Source organism: Pseudophryne corroboree, chromosome 2 (assembly GCF_028390025.1).
Source record: "Pseudophryne corroboree isolate aPseCor3 chromosome 2, aPseCor3.hap2, whole genome shotgun sequence".
Taxonomy (NCBI): domain Eukaryota; kingdom Metazoa; phylum Chordata; class Amphibia; order Anura; family Myobatrachidae; genus Pseudophryne; species Pseudophryne corroboree.
The window spans coordinates 450,259,081-450,273,038 of NC_086445.1; the positions used below are offsets into that span (position 1 = coordinate 450,259,081).

At 49.2% G+C, this 13,958-nt stretch overlaps 1 protein-coding gene across 1 annotated transcript in view; it reads left to right on the top strand.

Annotated features, from left to right (window-relative positions):
• MYBBP1A (MYB binding protein 1a) overlaps nucleotides 1-13,958 on the top strand; it is a 273,632-nt gene that overhangs the window by 122,739 nt on the left and 136,935 nt on the right. The window contains exons 11-12 of the mRNA XM_063953716.1: nucleotides 10,702-10,827; nucleotides 11,871-12,077. Coding sequence (XP_063809786.1) covers nucleotides 10,702-10,827; nucleotides 11,871-12,077 — 333 coding nt within the window. The remainder of the gene's footprint in view (nucleotides 1-10,701; nucleotides 10,828-11,870; nucleotides 12,078-13,958) is intronic.

The following is a 13,958-nucleotide window of genomic DNA, read 5'->3' on the forward strand; positions in this document are numbered from 1 at the left end:
CGGCCCCATAAACACAAGAGGGCTCGAGGCGCATCCTTTCTGCCGAGAGGCAAAGGTAGAGGGAAAAAGCTGCAGCATACAGCCAGTTCCCAAGAGCAAAAGTCCTCCCCCGCGTCCGGTAAGTCCACAGCATGACGCTGGGGCTTCACAGGCAGACCCGGGTACGGTGGGGGCCCGTCTCAGAAATTTCAGCACACAGTGGGCTCTCTCACAGGTGGATACCTGGATCCTTCAAGTAGTATCTCAGGGGTACAGGCTGGAATTCGAGACGTGTGTACTAGAGGGCCGCAGATTCGGAATACAGGACTAGGTCCTGGTGACCACGGATGCCAGCCTTCGGGGCTGGGGTGCAGTCACACAGGGAAGAAATTTCCAAGGACTGTGGTCAAATCAGGAGATTTCGCTTCACATAAATATTCTGGAGCTAAGGGCCATTTACAATGCCCTAAGCCAAGCAAGGCCCCTGCTTCAGAACCAACCGGTACTGATCCAATCAGACAACATCACGGCGGTCGCCCATGTAAACAGACAGGGCGGCACAAGAAGCAGGAGGGCAATGGCAGAAGCCACAAGGATTCTCCGATGGGCGGAAAATCATGTGCTAGCACTGACAGCAGTGTTCATTCCGGGTGTGGACAACTGGGAAGCAGACTTCCTCAGCAGGCACGACCTCCACCCGGGAGAATGGGGACTTCATCCAGAAGTCTTCCAAATGCTGGTAAACCGTTGGGAAAGACCACAGGTGGACATGATGGCGTCCCGCCTCAACAAAAAGCTAAAAAGATATTGCGCCAGGTCAAGGGACCCTCAGGTGATCGCTGTGGACGCTCTAGTAACACCGTGGGTGTACCAGTCGGTTTATGTGTTTCCTCCTCTGCCTCTCATTCCCAAGGTACTGAGAATAATACGAAGGCGAGGAGTGAAAACTATACTCGTGGTTCCGGACTGGCCAAAAAGAGCTTGGTACCCGGAACTTCAAGAGATGCTTTCAGAGAACCCTTGGCCTCTGCCGCTCAGACAAGACCTGCTGCAGCAGGGGCCCTGTCTGTTCCAAGACTTACCGCGGCTACGTTTGACGGCATGGCGGTTGAACACCGGATCCTGAAGGAAAAGGGCATTCCGGAGGAAGTCATCCCTACCCTGATCAAAGCCAGGAAGGATGTCACTGCAAAACATTATCACCGCATTTGGCGGAAATATGTTGCTTGGTGTGAGGCCAGGAAGGCCCCAACGGAGGAATTTCAACTGGGTCGATTCCTGCATTTCCTGCAAGCATGGGTGACGTTGGGCCTCAAATTGGGGTCCATTAAGGTCCAGATTTCTGCCCTGTCGATTTTCTTCCAGAAAGAACTGGCTTCACTGCCTGAAGTTCAGACTTTTGTCAAAGGAGTTCTGCATATTCAGCCTCCTTTTGTGCCCCCAGTGGCACCTTGGGATCTCAATGTGGTTTTGGAGTTCCTGAAATCACATTGGTTTGAACCACTTAAGACTGTGGATTTGAAATATCTCACGTGGAAAGTGGTCATGCTGTTGGCCCTGGCTTCGGCCAGGCGTGTGTCAGAATTGGCGGCTTTGTCCTATAAAAGCCCTTATCTGATTTTCCATATGGATAGGGCAGAGTTGAGGACTCGTCCTCAGTTTCTCCCGAAGGTGGTATCAGCGTTTCACTTGAACCAGCCTATTGTGGTGCCTGCGGCTACTAGGAACTTGGAGGATTCCAAGCTACTGGACGTAGTCAGGGCCCTGAAAATTTATGTTTCCAGGACGGCTGGAGTCAGGAAAACTGACTCGCTGTTTATCCTGTATGCACCCAAAAAACTGGGTGCTCCTGCTTCTAAGCAGACTATCGCGCGCTGGATTTGTAGCACTATTCAGCTGGCGCATTCTGCGGTGGGACTACCGCAGCCTAAATCTGTAAAAGCCCATTCCACAAGGAAGGTGGGCTCATCTTGGGCGGCTGCCCGAGGGGTCTCGGCTTTACAACTTTGCCGAGCTGCTACTTGGTCAGGGGCAAACACGTTTGCAAAATTCTACAAATTTGATACCCTGGCTGAGGAGGACCTGGAGTTCTCTCATTCGGTGTTGCAGAGTCATCCGCACTCTCCCGCCCGTTTGGGAGCTTTGGTATAATCCCCATGGTCCTTACGGAGTCCCCAGCATCCACTAGGACGTCAGAGAAAATAAGAATTTACTCACCGGTAATTCTATTTCTCGTAGTCCGTAGTGGATGCTGGGCGCCCATCCCAAGTGCGGATTGTCTGCAATACTTGTGAATAGTTATTGTTACACAAATCGGGTTGTTATTGCGAGCCATCTGTTCAGAGGCTCCGTTGTTATCATACTGTTAACCGGGGTTCCTATCACGAGTTATACGGTGTGATTGGTGTGGCTGGTATGAGTCTTACCCGGGATTCAAAATCCTTCCTTATTGTGTCAGCTCTTCCGGGCACAGTGTCCTAACTGAGGCTTGGAGGAGGGTCATAGGGGGAGGAGCCAGTGCACACCAGATAGTCCTAAATCTTTCTTTAGATGTGCCCAGTCTCCTGCGGAGCCGTCTATTCCCCATGGTCCTTACGGAGTCCCCAGCATCCACTACGGACTACGAGAAATAGAATTACCGGTGAGTAAATTCTTATTTTTTTGCCTTAAGTTCCCCCACAGCAAAAGAAAACACCTCAATACCAGATGCAGTCCTTTCGGTCGCATAAGTGCAGAAAGGGTCGGGGCTCTTCCTTCCTAGGTAGAGGTAGAGGGAAAAGAACACCAGCTACAGCTACTTCCCAGGAACAAAAATCCTCCCCGGCCTCTACAAAATCCACCGCATGACGCTGGGGCTCCGCTGCGGGAGTCCGCACCGGTGGGGGCATGTCTTCGTCTCTTCAGCCACGTCTGGGTTCAGTCGGATTTGGACCCTTGGGTGGTCGAAATTGTATCCCAAGGCTACAAACTGGAGTTCGAAGATGTGCCTCCACACCGATTTTTCAAATCGCCCTTGCCAGCTTCTCCCCAAGAGAGGGAAATAGTTTCAGCTGCCATACAAAAGCTGTGTCAACAGCAGGCGATTATCAAGGTTCCCCTAGGACAACAGGGGAACGGGTTTTATTTAACCCTATTTGTGGTTCCGAAGCCGGATGGCTCGGTCAGACCAATTCTGAATCTAAAATCCCTAAACCTATATTTGAAAAGGTTCAAATTCAAGATGGAATCTCTCAGGGTATTGATCTCCAGCCTGGAAGGGGGGGATTTTATGGTGTCACTAGACATAAAGGATGCATACCTTCATGTCCCCATATATCCTCCTCATCAGGCGTACCTGAGATTCGCTGTACAGGATTGTCATTACCAGTTTCAAACGTTGCCGTTTGGGCTTTCCACGGCCCCGAGAATTTTCACCAAGGTAATGGCGGAAATGATGTGGCTCCTGCGCAAGCAGGGAGTCACAATTATTCCATACTTGGACGATCTCCTGATAAAGGCAAGATCTAGGGATCAGTTACTAAAAAGCGTGTCTCTCTCCCCGAGAGTACTACAGCAACACTGCTGGATTCTAAATCTACCAAAGTCGCAGTTGGTTCCGACAACTCGGCTGTCATTTTTGGGCATGGTTCTGGACACGGAAAAAAAGAGGGTTTTTCTCCCAATGGAAAAAGTCCAGGAACTCCAGAGCATGGTCAAGGACCTGCTGACACCAAAAAGAGTGTTAGTTCATCAATGCACTCGAGTATTGGGAAAGATGGTGGCGGCCTACGAGGCCATTCTGTTCGGCAGGTTCCATGCAGGACTTTTCAGTGGGACCTTCTGGACAAGTGGTCAGGGTCCCATCTACAGATGCATCGGAGGATAAGCCTGTCCCCCAGGGCCAGGGTCTCTCTCCTGTGGTGGCTCCAGAGTCTTCACCTTCTAGAGGGTCGCAGGTTCGGCATTCAAGATTGGGTTCTTGTGACTACGGACGCGAGCCTCCGAGGATGGGGAGCAGTCACACAAGGAAGAAATTTTCAGGGAATATGGTCAAGCCAGGAGGCTTGTCTACACATCAATGTGCTGGAATTAAGGGCCATATACAACGGCTTGCAACAGGCGGAGAGTCTTCTTCGCAACCTACCCGTTCTGATCCAATCAGACAACGTCACAGCCGTGGCGCATGTAAACCGCCAGGGTGGGACAAGGAGCAGAGCAGCAATGGCAGAAGCCACCAGGATTCTTCACTGGGCGGAAAATCATGTAAGTGCTCTGTCAGCGGTCTTCATTCCGGGAGTAGACAACTGGGAAGCAGACTTCCTCAGCAGACACGATCTCCATCCAGGAGAGTGGGGACTTCATCAAGAGGTCTTTGCAGAAGTAACAAGTCGTTGGGGACTTCCTCAAATAGACATGATGATGTTACGCCTCAACAGAAAGCTTCGGACGTATTGTTCCAGGTCGAGGGACCCTCAGGCAGTGCCTGTGGACGCCCTGGTGACACCGTGGGTGTTTCAGTCGGTCTATGTGTTCCCTCCACTTTCGCTTATCTCAAAAATACTGAGAATCATAAGACTAACAAGAGGGCAGACAATACTCATTGTCCCAGATTGGCCTCGAAGGGCCTGGTATTCAGATCTTCAGGAAATGATCACAGAAGATCCGTGGCCTCTTCCTCTCGGGGAGGACCTGTTGCAACAGGGGCCCTGTGTGTTCCAAGACTTACCGTGGTTACGTTTGACGGCATGGTGGTTGACCACCAAATCCTACCTAGGAAGGGTATTCAGGGGGGAAGTCATCCCTACTTTAATCAAAGCTAGGATGGAGGTAATGGCGAAGCATTATCACCGTATCTGGAGGAAATATGTGTCTTGGTGTGAAGCCAAGAATGCTCCTTCGGAAGATTTTCAGCTGGGTCGTTTTCTCCATTTTCTACAGACAGGAGTGGATTTGGGCCTGAAGTTAGGCTCCATTAAGGTGCAGATTTCGGCCTTGTCTATATTCTTTCAGAAGGAATTGGCTTCTCTCCCAGAAGTCCAGACTTTTGTAAAGGGAGTGCTGCACATCCAACCTCCTTTTGTGTCCCCAGTGGCACCGTGGGACCTTAACGTGGTGTTACAGTTCCTTAAATCACACTGGTTTGAACCTCTTCAAACAGTTGAATTAAAATTTCTCACTTGGAAGGTGGTCATGTTGTTGGCCTTGGCATCTGCGAGGCGGGTGTCTGAATTGGCGGCTTTGTCTCACAAGAGCCCCTATCTGATTTTCCATGTGGATCGAGCGGAGTTGAGGACTCGTCCTCAATTTCTGCCTAAAGTGGTTTCGTCGTTTCATATGAACCAACCTATTGTGGTGCCTGTGGCTACGGGTGACTTGGAGGATTCCAAGTCCCTTGATGTAGTCAGTGCCTTGATAATTTATGTAGCCAGGACGGCTCGGGTTAGGAAAACAGAGGCACTGTTTGTCCTGTATGCAGCCAACAAGGTTGGCGCTCCTGCTTCTAAGCAGACTATTGCACGCTGGATCTGTAACACGTTTCAGCAGGCTCATTCTACGACTGGATTGCCGTTACCAAATTCAGTAAAGGCCCATTCCACTAGGAAGGTGGGCTCTTCTTGGGCGGCTGCCCGATGCGTCTCCGCATTACAGCTTTGCCGAGCAGCTACTTGGTCGGGTTCAAACACTTTTGCAAAATTCTACAAGTTTGATACCCTGGCTAAGGAGTACCTCATGTTTGCTCAATCGGTGCTGCAGAGTCATCCGCACTCTCCCGTCCGGTCTGGAGCTTTGGTATAATCCCCATGGTCCTTACAGAGTCCCCAGCATCCTCTAGGACGTAAGAGAAAATAAGATTTTAAATCTACCGGTAAATCTTTTTCTCCTAGTCCGTAGAGGATACTGGGCGCCCGTCCCAGTGCGGACTATTTCTCCAAGGCTTGTATATAGTTGTTTTTTACATAAGGGTTATGTTACAGTTGAGATCAGTCTCTGGCTGATGCTGTTTTGTTCATGCTGTTAACTGGTTTAGTATGTACAGTGTGTAGGGTGTGGGCTGGTGTGTATCTCGCCCTTAGATTAATAAAAATCCTTTCCTCGTACTCTGTGTCTCCTCTGGGCACAGTTCTATAACTGAGGTCTTGAGGAGGGGCATAGAGGGAGGAGCCAGTTCACACCCATCTAAAGTCTTAGAGTGCCCATGTTTCCTGCGGAGCCCGTCTATACCCCATGGTCCTTACGGAGTCCCCAGCATCCTCTACGGACTAGGAGAAAAAGATTTACCGGTAGGTTTAAAATCTTATTTATTCTGTGTCTGCATATATGCCTATCCCTTCTGTTTCTTTCCTTTAATCCTGGTACCTGGTGTTTAAGGGTTGCTGCACTCTTCACTGCTCTCTGAGTTGCTGAAGTTAGTCACAGCGCTGTTTAGTTGCACACTCCCTGTTGCCATATTGTGTGCAAAAATTCCCTTGCAGTTATGTCTGGTAAAGGCAAGGGTCGTAAGGAGGCTGAGGCACTTCTGTTAGTCTCATTTAAGTCTTGCTCTGATGGTTTATCTCCTCAGTACATTGTGCAGGATGATTTGTGCACTGCTTGTTCTACATCTCTCAATCCTGCACAACCAGCTCCTGTGCAAGAACCCACCTGGGTTTCTTTCTCACATTACTGGGTCATATAGCTGACCGTCTGGCAACCCCTATGGGCTTTCCTCAGCAGGTGCATCCTCTCACACCAATGCCTCAGGCTATGCAAGTCCCAGCCCCATCTCTTTCCTGGGTGGATGTGTTTTTTTACCTCTGCACAGAGCCTGGCACAGACATCCACTGCTTTCCAACAGATGTTACAGGGTGACAGGCCCTTGCCCTCTGAGGCCACTAGGTGTCCTGTCCCCCCTTCTCAGTCTACACATACCGAATCAGAGGTGTCTTCTAGCGAGGGAGAGGATGCTGATGTCAAGCTAAAAGTCATTCATTTCCCAGACAAACGACTTCTTCAAGGACACCAAACCCAAGTCTAACCAAGCCTGGGCTACAAGACGTCCACCTACAAAGACTAACAACAAGCCCTCAGCCTGATGGGGGGGGGGGGGGGGTCCTCGCCCTGGGTGACCCAAGGGTGGGAAGCTGACTTCTTCAGTTCGCACACATGTCTGGCGTCTGACCACTACAGACACCTCAGGTACGTAGTCTCGTTCACGAGGTGGCCTCTTCAACAATTCTTTTGCACAGGCACAGCTTCAGATCCCAGCACGGCTGCTGCACTCCAGGGGGTTATTCGATCTCTTCTGCAGTTCGGAGTTATAGTACCTGTCCCTTGGTCACAACGCAAGACCAGTTTCTATTCTACCCTGTTTTGGGTTCAGAAACTCAACAGGTCTCATCGACCAATCCTCATTCTCAAATCTCTCAACAGATTTGTCAGAGTACCCAGGTTTCGTATGGAAAACCTCCGCTCTATTGTCCTGGCAATTGAGCCTGAGGACTTTATGGTGACCCTGGACATTTAGGATGCCTATCTGCATGTCCCTATAGCACCCTCTCATCAACAATTCTTGCAGTTTGCTATACTTCAACAATGTTACCAGTTGCGGGCCGTGCTCTTTGGACTGTCTACTGCACCCAGGGTCTTTACCAAAATAATGGCGGCACAACTATGTTATCAGGGGATCAGACTGCTACCTTGCCTTGACGACCTGCTCTGGCACATTCCCCATATGTCTTGCAACGCCATCTCCAACTGACTATTTCCTTCCTAAAGCAACATGGTTGACTCATCAGCTGGAAAAAGTCATCCCTCATGCCTTCACAACGAATGCTACATCTGGGAGCTCTCTTTGAGTCTCAAGATCAGAGACTTTGCTTGCCGACAAGATTTCAGCACTACAGCATCGCATCTGCAGATTTCTGCACAGTCATCGGGTGTCCACTTGGCCATGCAAGTTCTTGGGTCCATGGTCTCCACTTTCAACATGGTGGAGTATGCCCAGTTCCATTGCAGGCCCCTGCAACACCTGATTCTATCCTAGTGGAATGGGCAACCTCTTCTGATCAGGTCACAGACAATGGTTCTCTCCCCAGAGGTCCGACTGTCCCTCACCTGGTGGCTCCAGACAGACCGCATCAACCAGGGGCGACCCTTCTGGATTCTGGTTTGGGTTCTTCTTACAACAGTCGCCATCCTCCTTGGATGGGGCTCAGTGTCTGGACAGCATTACTTTCAAGGCCTGCATGTAGCTGCCTGCCCATCAATGTTCTAGAACTTCGGGCGTTATTCAGAGCTCTCACTCTGGCACAAGAGCTGCTCCGGTACAAATTCAGTCCGGCAACGCCACAGCAGTAGCCTACCTCAACCATCAGTGCGGCACCCAAAGTCTGTTGGCGATGCAAGAAGTGGCTCACATTCTCCTGTGGGCCAAATGTCATCTCAGCGGTCTTCATACCAGGGATCAGAGCCGTTTCTACGAGCGGGAGAGCCATGCATTCGCATGGGGCGCCCGCCGCGTACCCTGCTGGCAGCTGCTAATCGCGGCTGCCCTCTATCACGGTTTTTTCCCTCCCACCTTTCCTTGATACTCCGCTCGCTGGGTGGAGTACAGTGTTTATGACATGGTGACGTCATGATGTTACACGCCGGGAGCGCCACTTTAGGCGTGGAGGAGTGGACTGGCACCATTCTGTATGGCGTTGGAGGAGGAGGAGGTGGCGCTTAGATGGATATCACAGGACGCCACGGAGTCGTCAGTGGGCAGAGCTGGGAAGTGGTGTGCGTAATGTGTATAGGAGGGCTCTTCCTTGCGTAATGTGTATAGGGGGGCTCTGCCGGGTGTAATGTGCATATTGGGGCTCTGCCAGGCGTATTGTGCATAGGGGGGCTCTGCCGGGCGTAATGTGCATGGGGGGTCGTAATGTGTATGGGGGGGGGGGGGGGGGCCTACCGGGCGTGAAGCATATAATATAATGTATGGAGCATTACTGTGTGGAGAAAAATGTGGAGCAGGGGGCATTACTGTGTGGGGCATAATGTGCAGCAAGGGGCATTACTGTGTGGGGCATACGTAATATGGTGCAAGAGGCATTACTGTGTGGCACAAGGGGCATTACTGTATGGACATAATATGGTGCCAGATGCATTACTGTGTAAGGCATAATACGGTGGAATTTTTGTCAAAGGCGGACATACATGCCAGCGAGTGGTCTCTACACCCAGAGGTCTTCCAGCTCCTGGTGCACAGGTGGGGTCAAGCGGACGTGGACCTCATGTCCTCCAGTCACAACTTCAAGGTTCCTGTGTACGGGTCCAGGACAAGAGATAGCGACACATCCTTCGTGGACGCCCTGACTGTACGATGGCATTCTGCTGTACATCTTTCCTCCAGTCTCCGTTCTGCTGTGAGTTCTTCGGAAGTTCAAGCAGAAAGGAGGCCCTGTCCTCCTGGTAGCTCTGGCATGGCGCAGGCATTACTGGTTCTCCTATCTTCAGAGTCTATCCATAGACGCCCCATTTCCACTTTCTCTACAGACAGACCTGCTATCTCAGGGTCCCTGTCTCCACCCAGACCTAGCCCGTCATAGCTCTTGAGTCATCCATCCTAAGTTCCAAAGCTTTCTCTCGCTCTGTGGTTCGGACCATGTTCAGAGCATGAAAGCCGACCTCTGCCTGTATCTATTACCGGGTGTGGAATACCTACTTCCAGTGGTGCTCTGCCCAACGCTACGACCCTCTGGTGTTAAGGTTTCCCGGATTTTTGCCTGCTTTCTAGCTGTGTTGGATCTCTGACTCCACCTGGTCTGGTTCCAGCACAGGATTGCTCCACTGCTGGATGTTCGCACCTTCCTCTATTCCTTCAGGCTATTGCATCTGCCCGGCAGGTGTCTGATTTGGGGGCGCTCTCTTGTTCATACCCAGCATTTATAAATAAATTGTGGTACCGGCCTTCATCTCCCTGGATCTCTCGGCAGTGGAGGCCTCTACATGGATCGTACCATTCCCATCAGGAAATCAGATTCCCTCTTTGTCCTCTGCGGATTCCACAGGTGGGTTTGGCCAGCTGACAAACAGACACTGGCCAGGTGGATTTGCATAACCACAGGCATACATGCAGGCTGACCTTCCTGTGCCGGCGACTGTCTCTGCTCATTCTACTTGCTCTGTGGGTGCTTCGTGGGTAGCACACTCCGGTGCGTCTGTCAAGCAATTATGCAAGGCAGCCACGTGGTCTTCTGTTCACTTCTTTCTCAGGTTCTATGCCTTTGACATATTTGCTACCCAGGATGTTTCCTTTGGACGCCGGATTCTTCTCTCCACTCAGGAGCGTCCCCTCACTTGAACAACTGCTTTTCCCCATTGTCTCCCCTGTGGAGTTTATGAAACCCAAAGAAGTTAGGTAGGGTTATGGTAGTCTTACCTTTGTTAACTCTTTCTTCGAAGTCCACAGGGTGCCCACCCTGACGCATCTGTTTTTTATGGGTTTTCTTCTGATCTGCCTGAGGATGGAGGTGGGGTATATGGGGGGAAGGATAGGAGCAAATATGGATACTGAAAAGCTTAACTGTTTGGTGCCCAGTCCATTACCAGCACCTACCTGTCTCCACTGTGTATCCTATTGACCTCAAGGAAAGAGAGTTAACTAAGGTAAGTCTAACTCTCCTTTTCTCAATTTCAAGATTTATTTCTACTGTAGCTAGGAAAAATTTGTATTTTTATTTAATGTGACGCTTTCTTTTTTTTATTTCTTTTTTTACGCAGATTTATCTTATTTCACTCATTTTTTGAAGCTAAGAGACCAGTTTCTGACATTCCTGAAACCGAGACCTGCATGTCTGTACCTTTGGATGAGAAAACGCATACACATGTCGCCAATGCTTTTTTTAGGTAACTGGTTAATTAAATGTTATGTGTTGTTTTTAGTGTTCAATCAAGGCCTTGGAAAAAAACTGTGTACAGCAAAAATGCTTTGGCGGTTGAATGGGAACTATACAGTTATTCTAATAAAATCCTATGTTTGTGCTTTTACTGCCTGCCGGCTAATGATAAGAGTAACAGCAGATACCTACCCTGCATGTAACCAGCGATTTATTTACAAAATACGTGCTTTATAATATTACTAGTTACCAGCCTGCTAAAATGACGGAACAACATAATGTCAGTGTGGGCGGCTGTTCGTGCAAGGAAGGAGTAACAATTGTTTTGCTCCATTGGGCGCCATCTTGTGGCCGCTAGCGTGCAAAACACTTGAATTCCTCCTATGGAAACGAGGAGCATAGGAGGAATTTCTTTTTATTATAAAAGATTATGTCTAGTTACATACAATGAGCTAATTAAAAAAACAAAAAAAACAACAGCTTTGTTTGCATTCACCACAATAATACAATGGGGAAAAGCGGTATCTGCAGCGCATAATGTGCACAGATACTACTAAACCCCATAGAGCAGCATAATATATTCTCTGCTGTGTTTAATTTCAGTCTGGCTGCGTCTCTAAAATATTGGTGGTGGAATATATATGTCTATAGCTATCTAACACAAATATAAACAGCTAATTTTCTTTAATCCTCTTGGTAACATTGGGTCAAGTGGATTTCCCATTGCTGCTCCTTTTTATTATGGTATTGCGGTGCACAGCACCTTCCAGGTAGAGACTAGCCACTTCCCTGCAGGATGGGGATATGGAGGTATGGCAAATTCCTTAGGTGCTATTTGTTGTGATAGAAAAAAAGTATTTCTCAGGATTTAAAGCATTCTGAATATTCACACTTCTTTCTATTTCTGAGCGTTGCAGCTGAAGTTTAATTATTTTGTAATTAAAAAAAAATCACTAATTTACAACAGAATAAACCATGAATGGTGCCGTTAATGTTGCTGAAAAAGAAATGTGATTTGTAGAACCTTGTGAAATATATCTTCTTTCATTTCAGTTTGTTACTCAATCTGAATGGCATGCCTGTGCTGGGAGAAAGTCCAGGCGTTATCACTACAAAGGAGAGACAAGTAGTTGGCGTTACTGCAGACGGAAGCTTGTGGATCCACTGCATGCTGACCTATGCAAACATGTTAATGTCACGTGGGAAGGTTGTTAAGGCTCTTCAGCCATTCAATGATGAGCAAAAGGAAGCCTGGGATCGGTGAGACAGTTTGTGCCATACATTCACTGTGATATTGAGAAGTAAAGGCAAATACGCATTCAGTGTTGGGCCTGTATCTACTGTCTAGAAAGATGTAGGGAGCACAATATTAATTTGTTTACCATATGCAGCACTGCTTTTTCTAAAACATTGAAATCAAATAATTTGATGTATAACATTACAGAAATAATATACCGTATATACTCGAGTATAAGTCGACCCGAATATAAGCCGAGATACCTAATTTTACCACAAAAAACTGGGAAAAATTACTGACTCGGGTATAAGCCTAGGGTGGGAAATGTACGGTGCCAGGGGTTTTCATGCTCAGGGTGTCATGCTCGTTGCCAGGGGTTTCATGCGGTAGGTGTTATGCTTGTTGCCAGGGGGTAATGCTTGTTGCTAGGGTTGTGCCCCCAGTGCCACATATACCCCCAGTAACAGATATCCCCCCACAGTGCCAGATAAAAACATGCCGCCGTTGCTTTGCCCCCAGTAGTTATGCCCCTTCTTTGCCCCCAGTAGTTGTGCCCCCTCTTTCTTTGCCCCCAGTAGTTATGCCCTCTCTTTCTTTGCCCCCAGTAGTTATGCCCTCTCTTTCTTTGCCCCCAGTAGTTGTGCCCCCTTTCATTGCCCCCAGTAGTTGTGCCCCCTTTCATTGCCCCCAGTAGTTGTGCCTCCTTCTTTCTTTGCCCCCTGTTGCAGTGCCCCCTTCTTTCTTTGCCCCCTGTTGCAGTGCCCCCTTCTTTCTTTGCCCCCTGTTGCAGTGCCCCCGTCGCCGCTTACAAACACACACAAAAACAATACTTACCACTGCCCCGCTCCTGCTTCCCGACCGCTTCTTCTGCTGCTGCGCTGCTCCGCTCCGTCCGCTCGCTCCGTCCTGCCGCCGCTCTGTCCGGCCGCCCGCTCCCCGGCACACGATCATCTCTATGGGAGAGACGTCATGACGTCTCTCCCATAGCAACGCGCACAGACACTAGAGGTCAATAATGACCTCTAGTGTCTGTCCTGGAGCCGGCTGCAGCGGACGCCCACACAGCCCACGGCGTCTGCTGCAGCCATTGACTCGAGTATAAGCCGAGGGGGGCTTTTTCAGCATAGAAAAATGTGCTGAAAAAGTCGGCTTATACTCGAGTATATACGGTAAATGAAAAAGTTGAGCAGTTTACAAAAATAAAACTATTGTCCCTCTTTTATTACCTTTTAAAAGGAATTTCACAGGCGGGCGTTCCCATTTATGAGCATTTTATGACTATACAGATGTGTCCTCATACACCTTTGCTGCAGTCGCGCTAAACAGCTCCTTTAGCATGCCAGGTCCTGTGAGACTCTAACGTCGAGTGTCTTTTTTCCGTAAATGCATCTTAAAAGCAGCACAATGTGGCTATGTTACTCCAGCAGACTGTACGGAGTAATTTGATGCGACACTTGTATGACTGTGTGCAACTGGGTCTTTGAATCTGTGGAGCTAATTCAGAACTGTTCACTCGCTAGGGGTTATTTGCAGTCCTGCGTTCGCATAGTCTCCGCCCATAGGGGAGTGCATTTTCACTTTGCAAGTGTGCAAACGCATGTGTAGCAGAGCTGTAAAAACAGATTTTGTTCAGTCTCCGAGTATTCCAGGACTTACTGAGAACACTTCAGCTTGTCTGGGGCCGGAATTGACGTCCGACACCCGCCCTGCAAACGCTTGGACATGCCTGTGATTTTCCAAACTCTCCAAGAAAACTGTCAGTTTACACCCACAAACGCCTTCTTCCTGTCAATCTCCTTGCAAACGGATCCGTCACACAAACCCATCGCTGAGCGGTGATCCGCTTTGTACCCGTGTGACGCGCCTGTGCATTGCGGTGCATGCACAGTTTAGACCTGATCGCC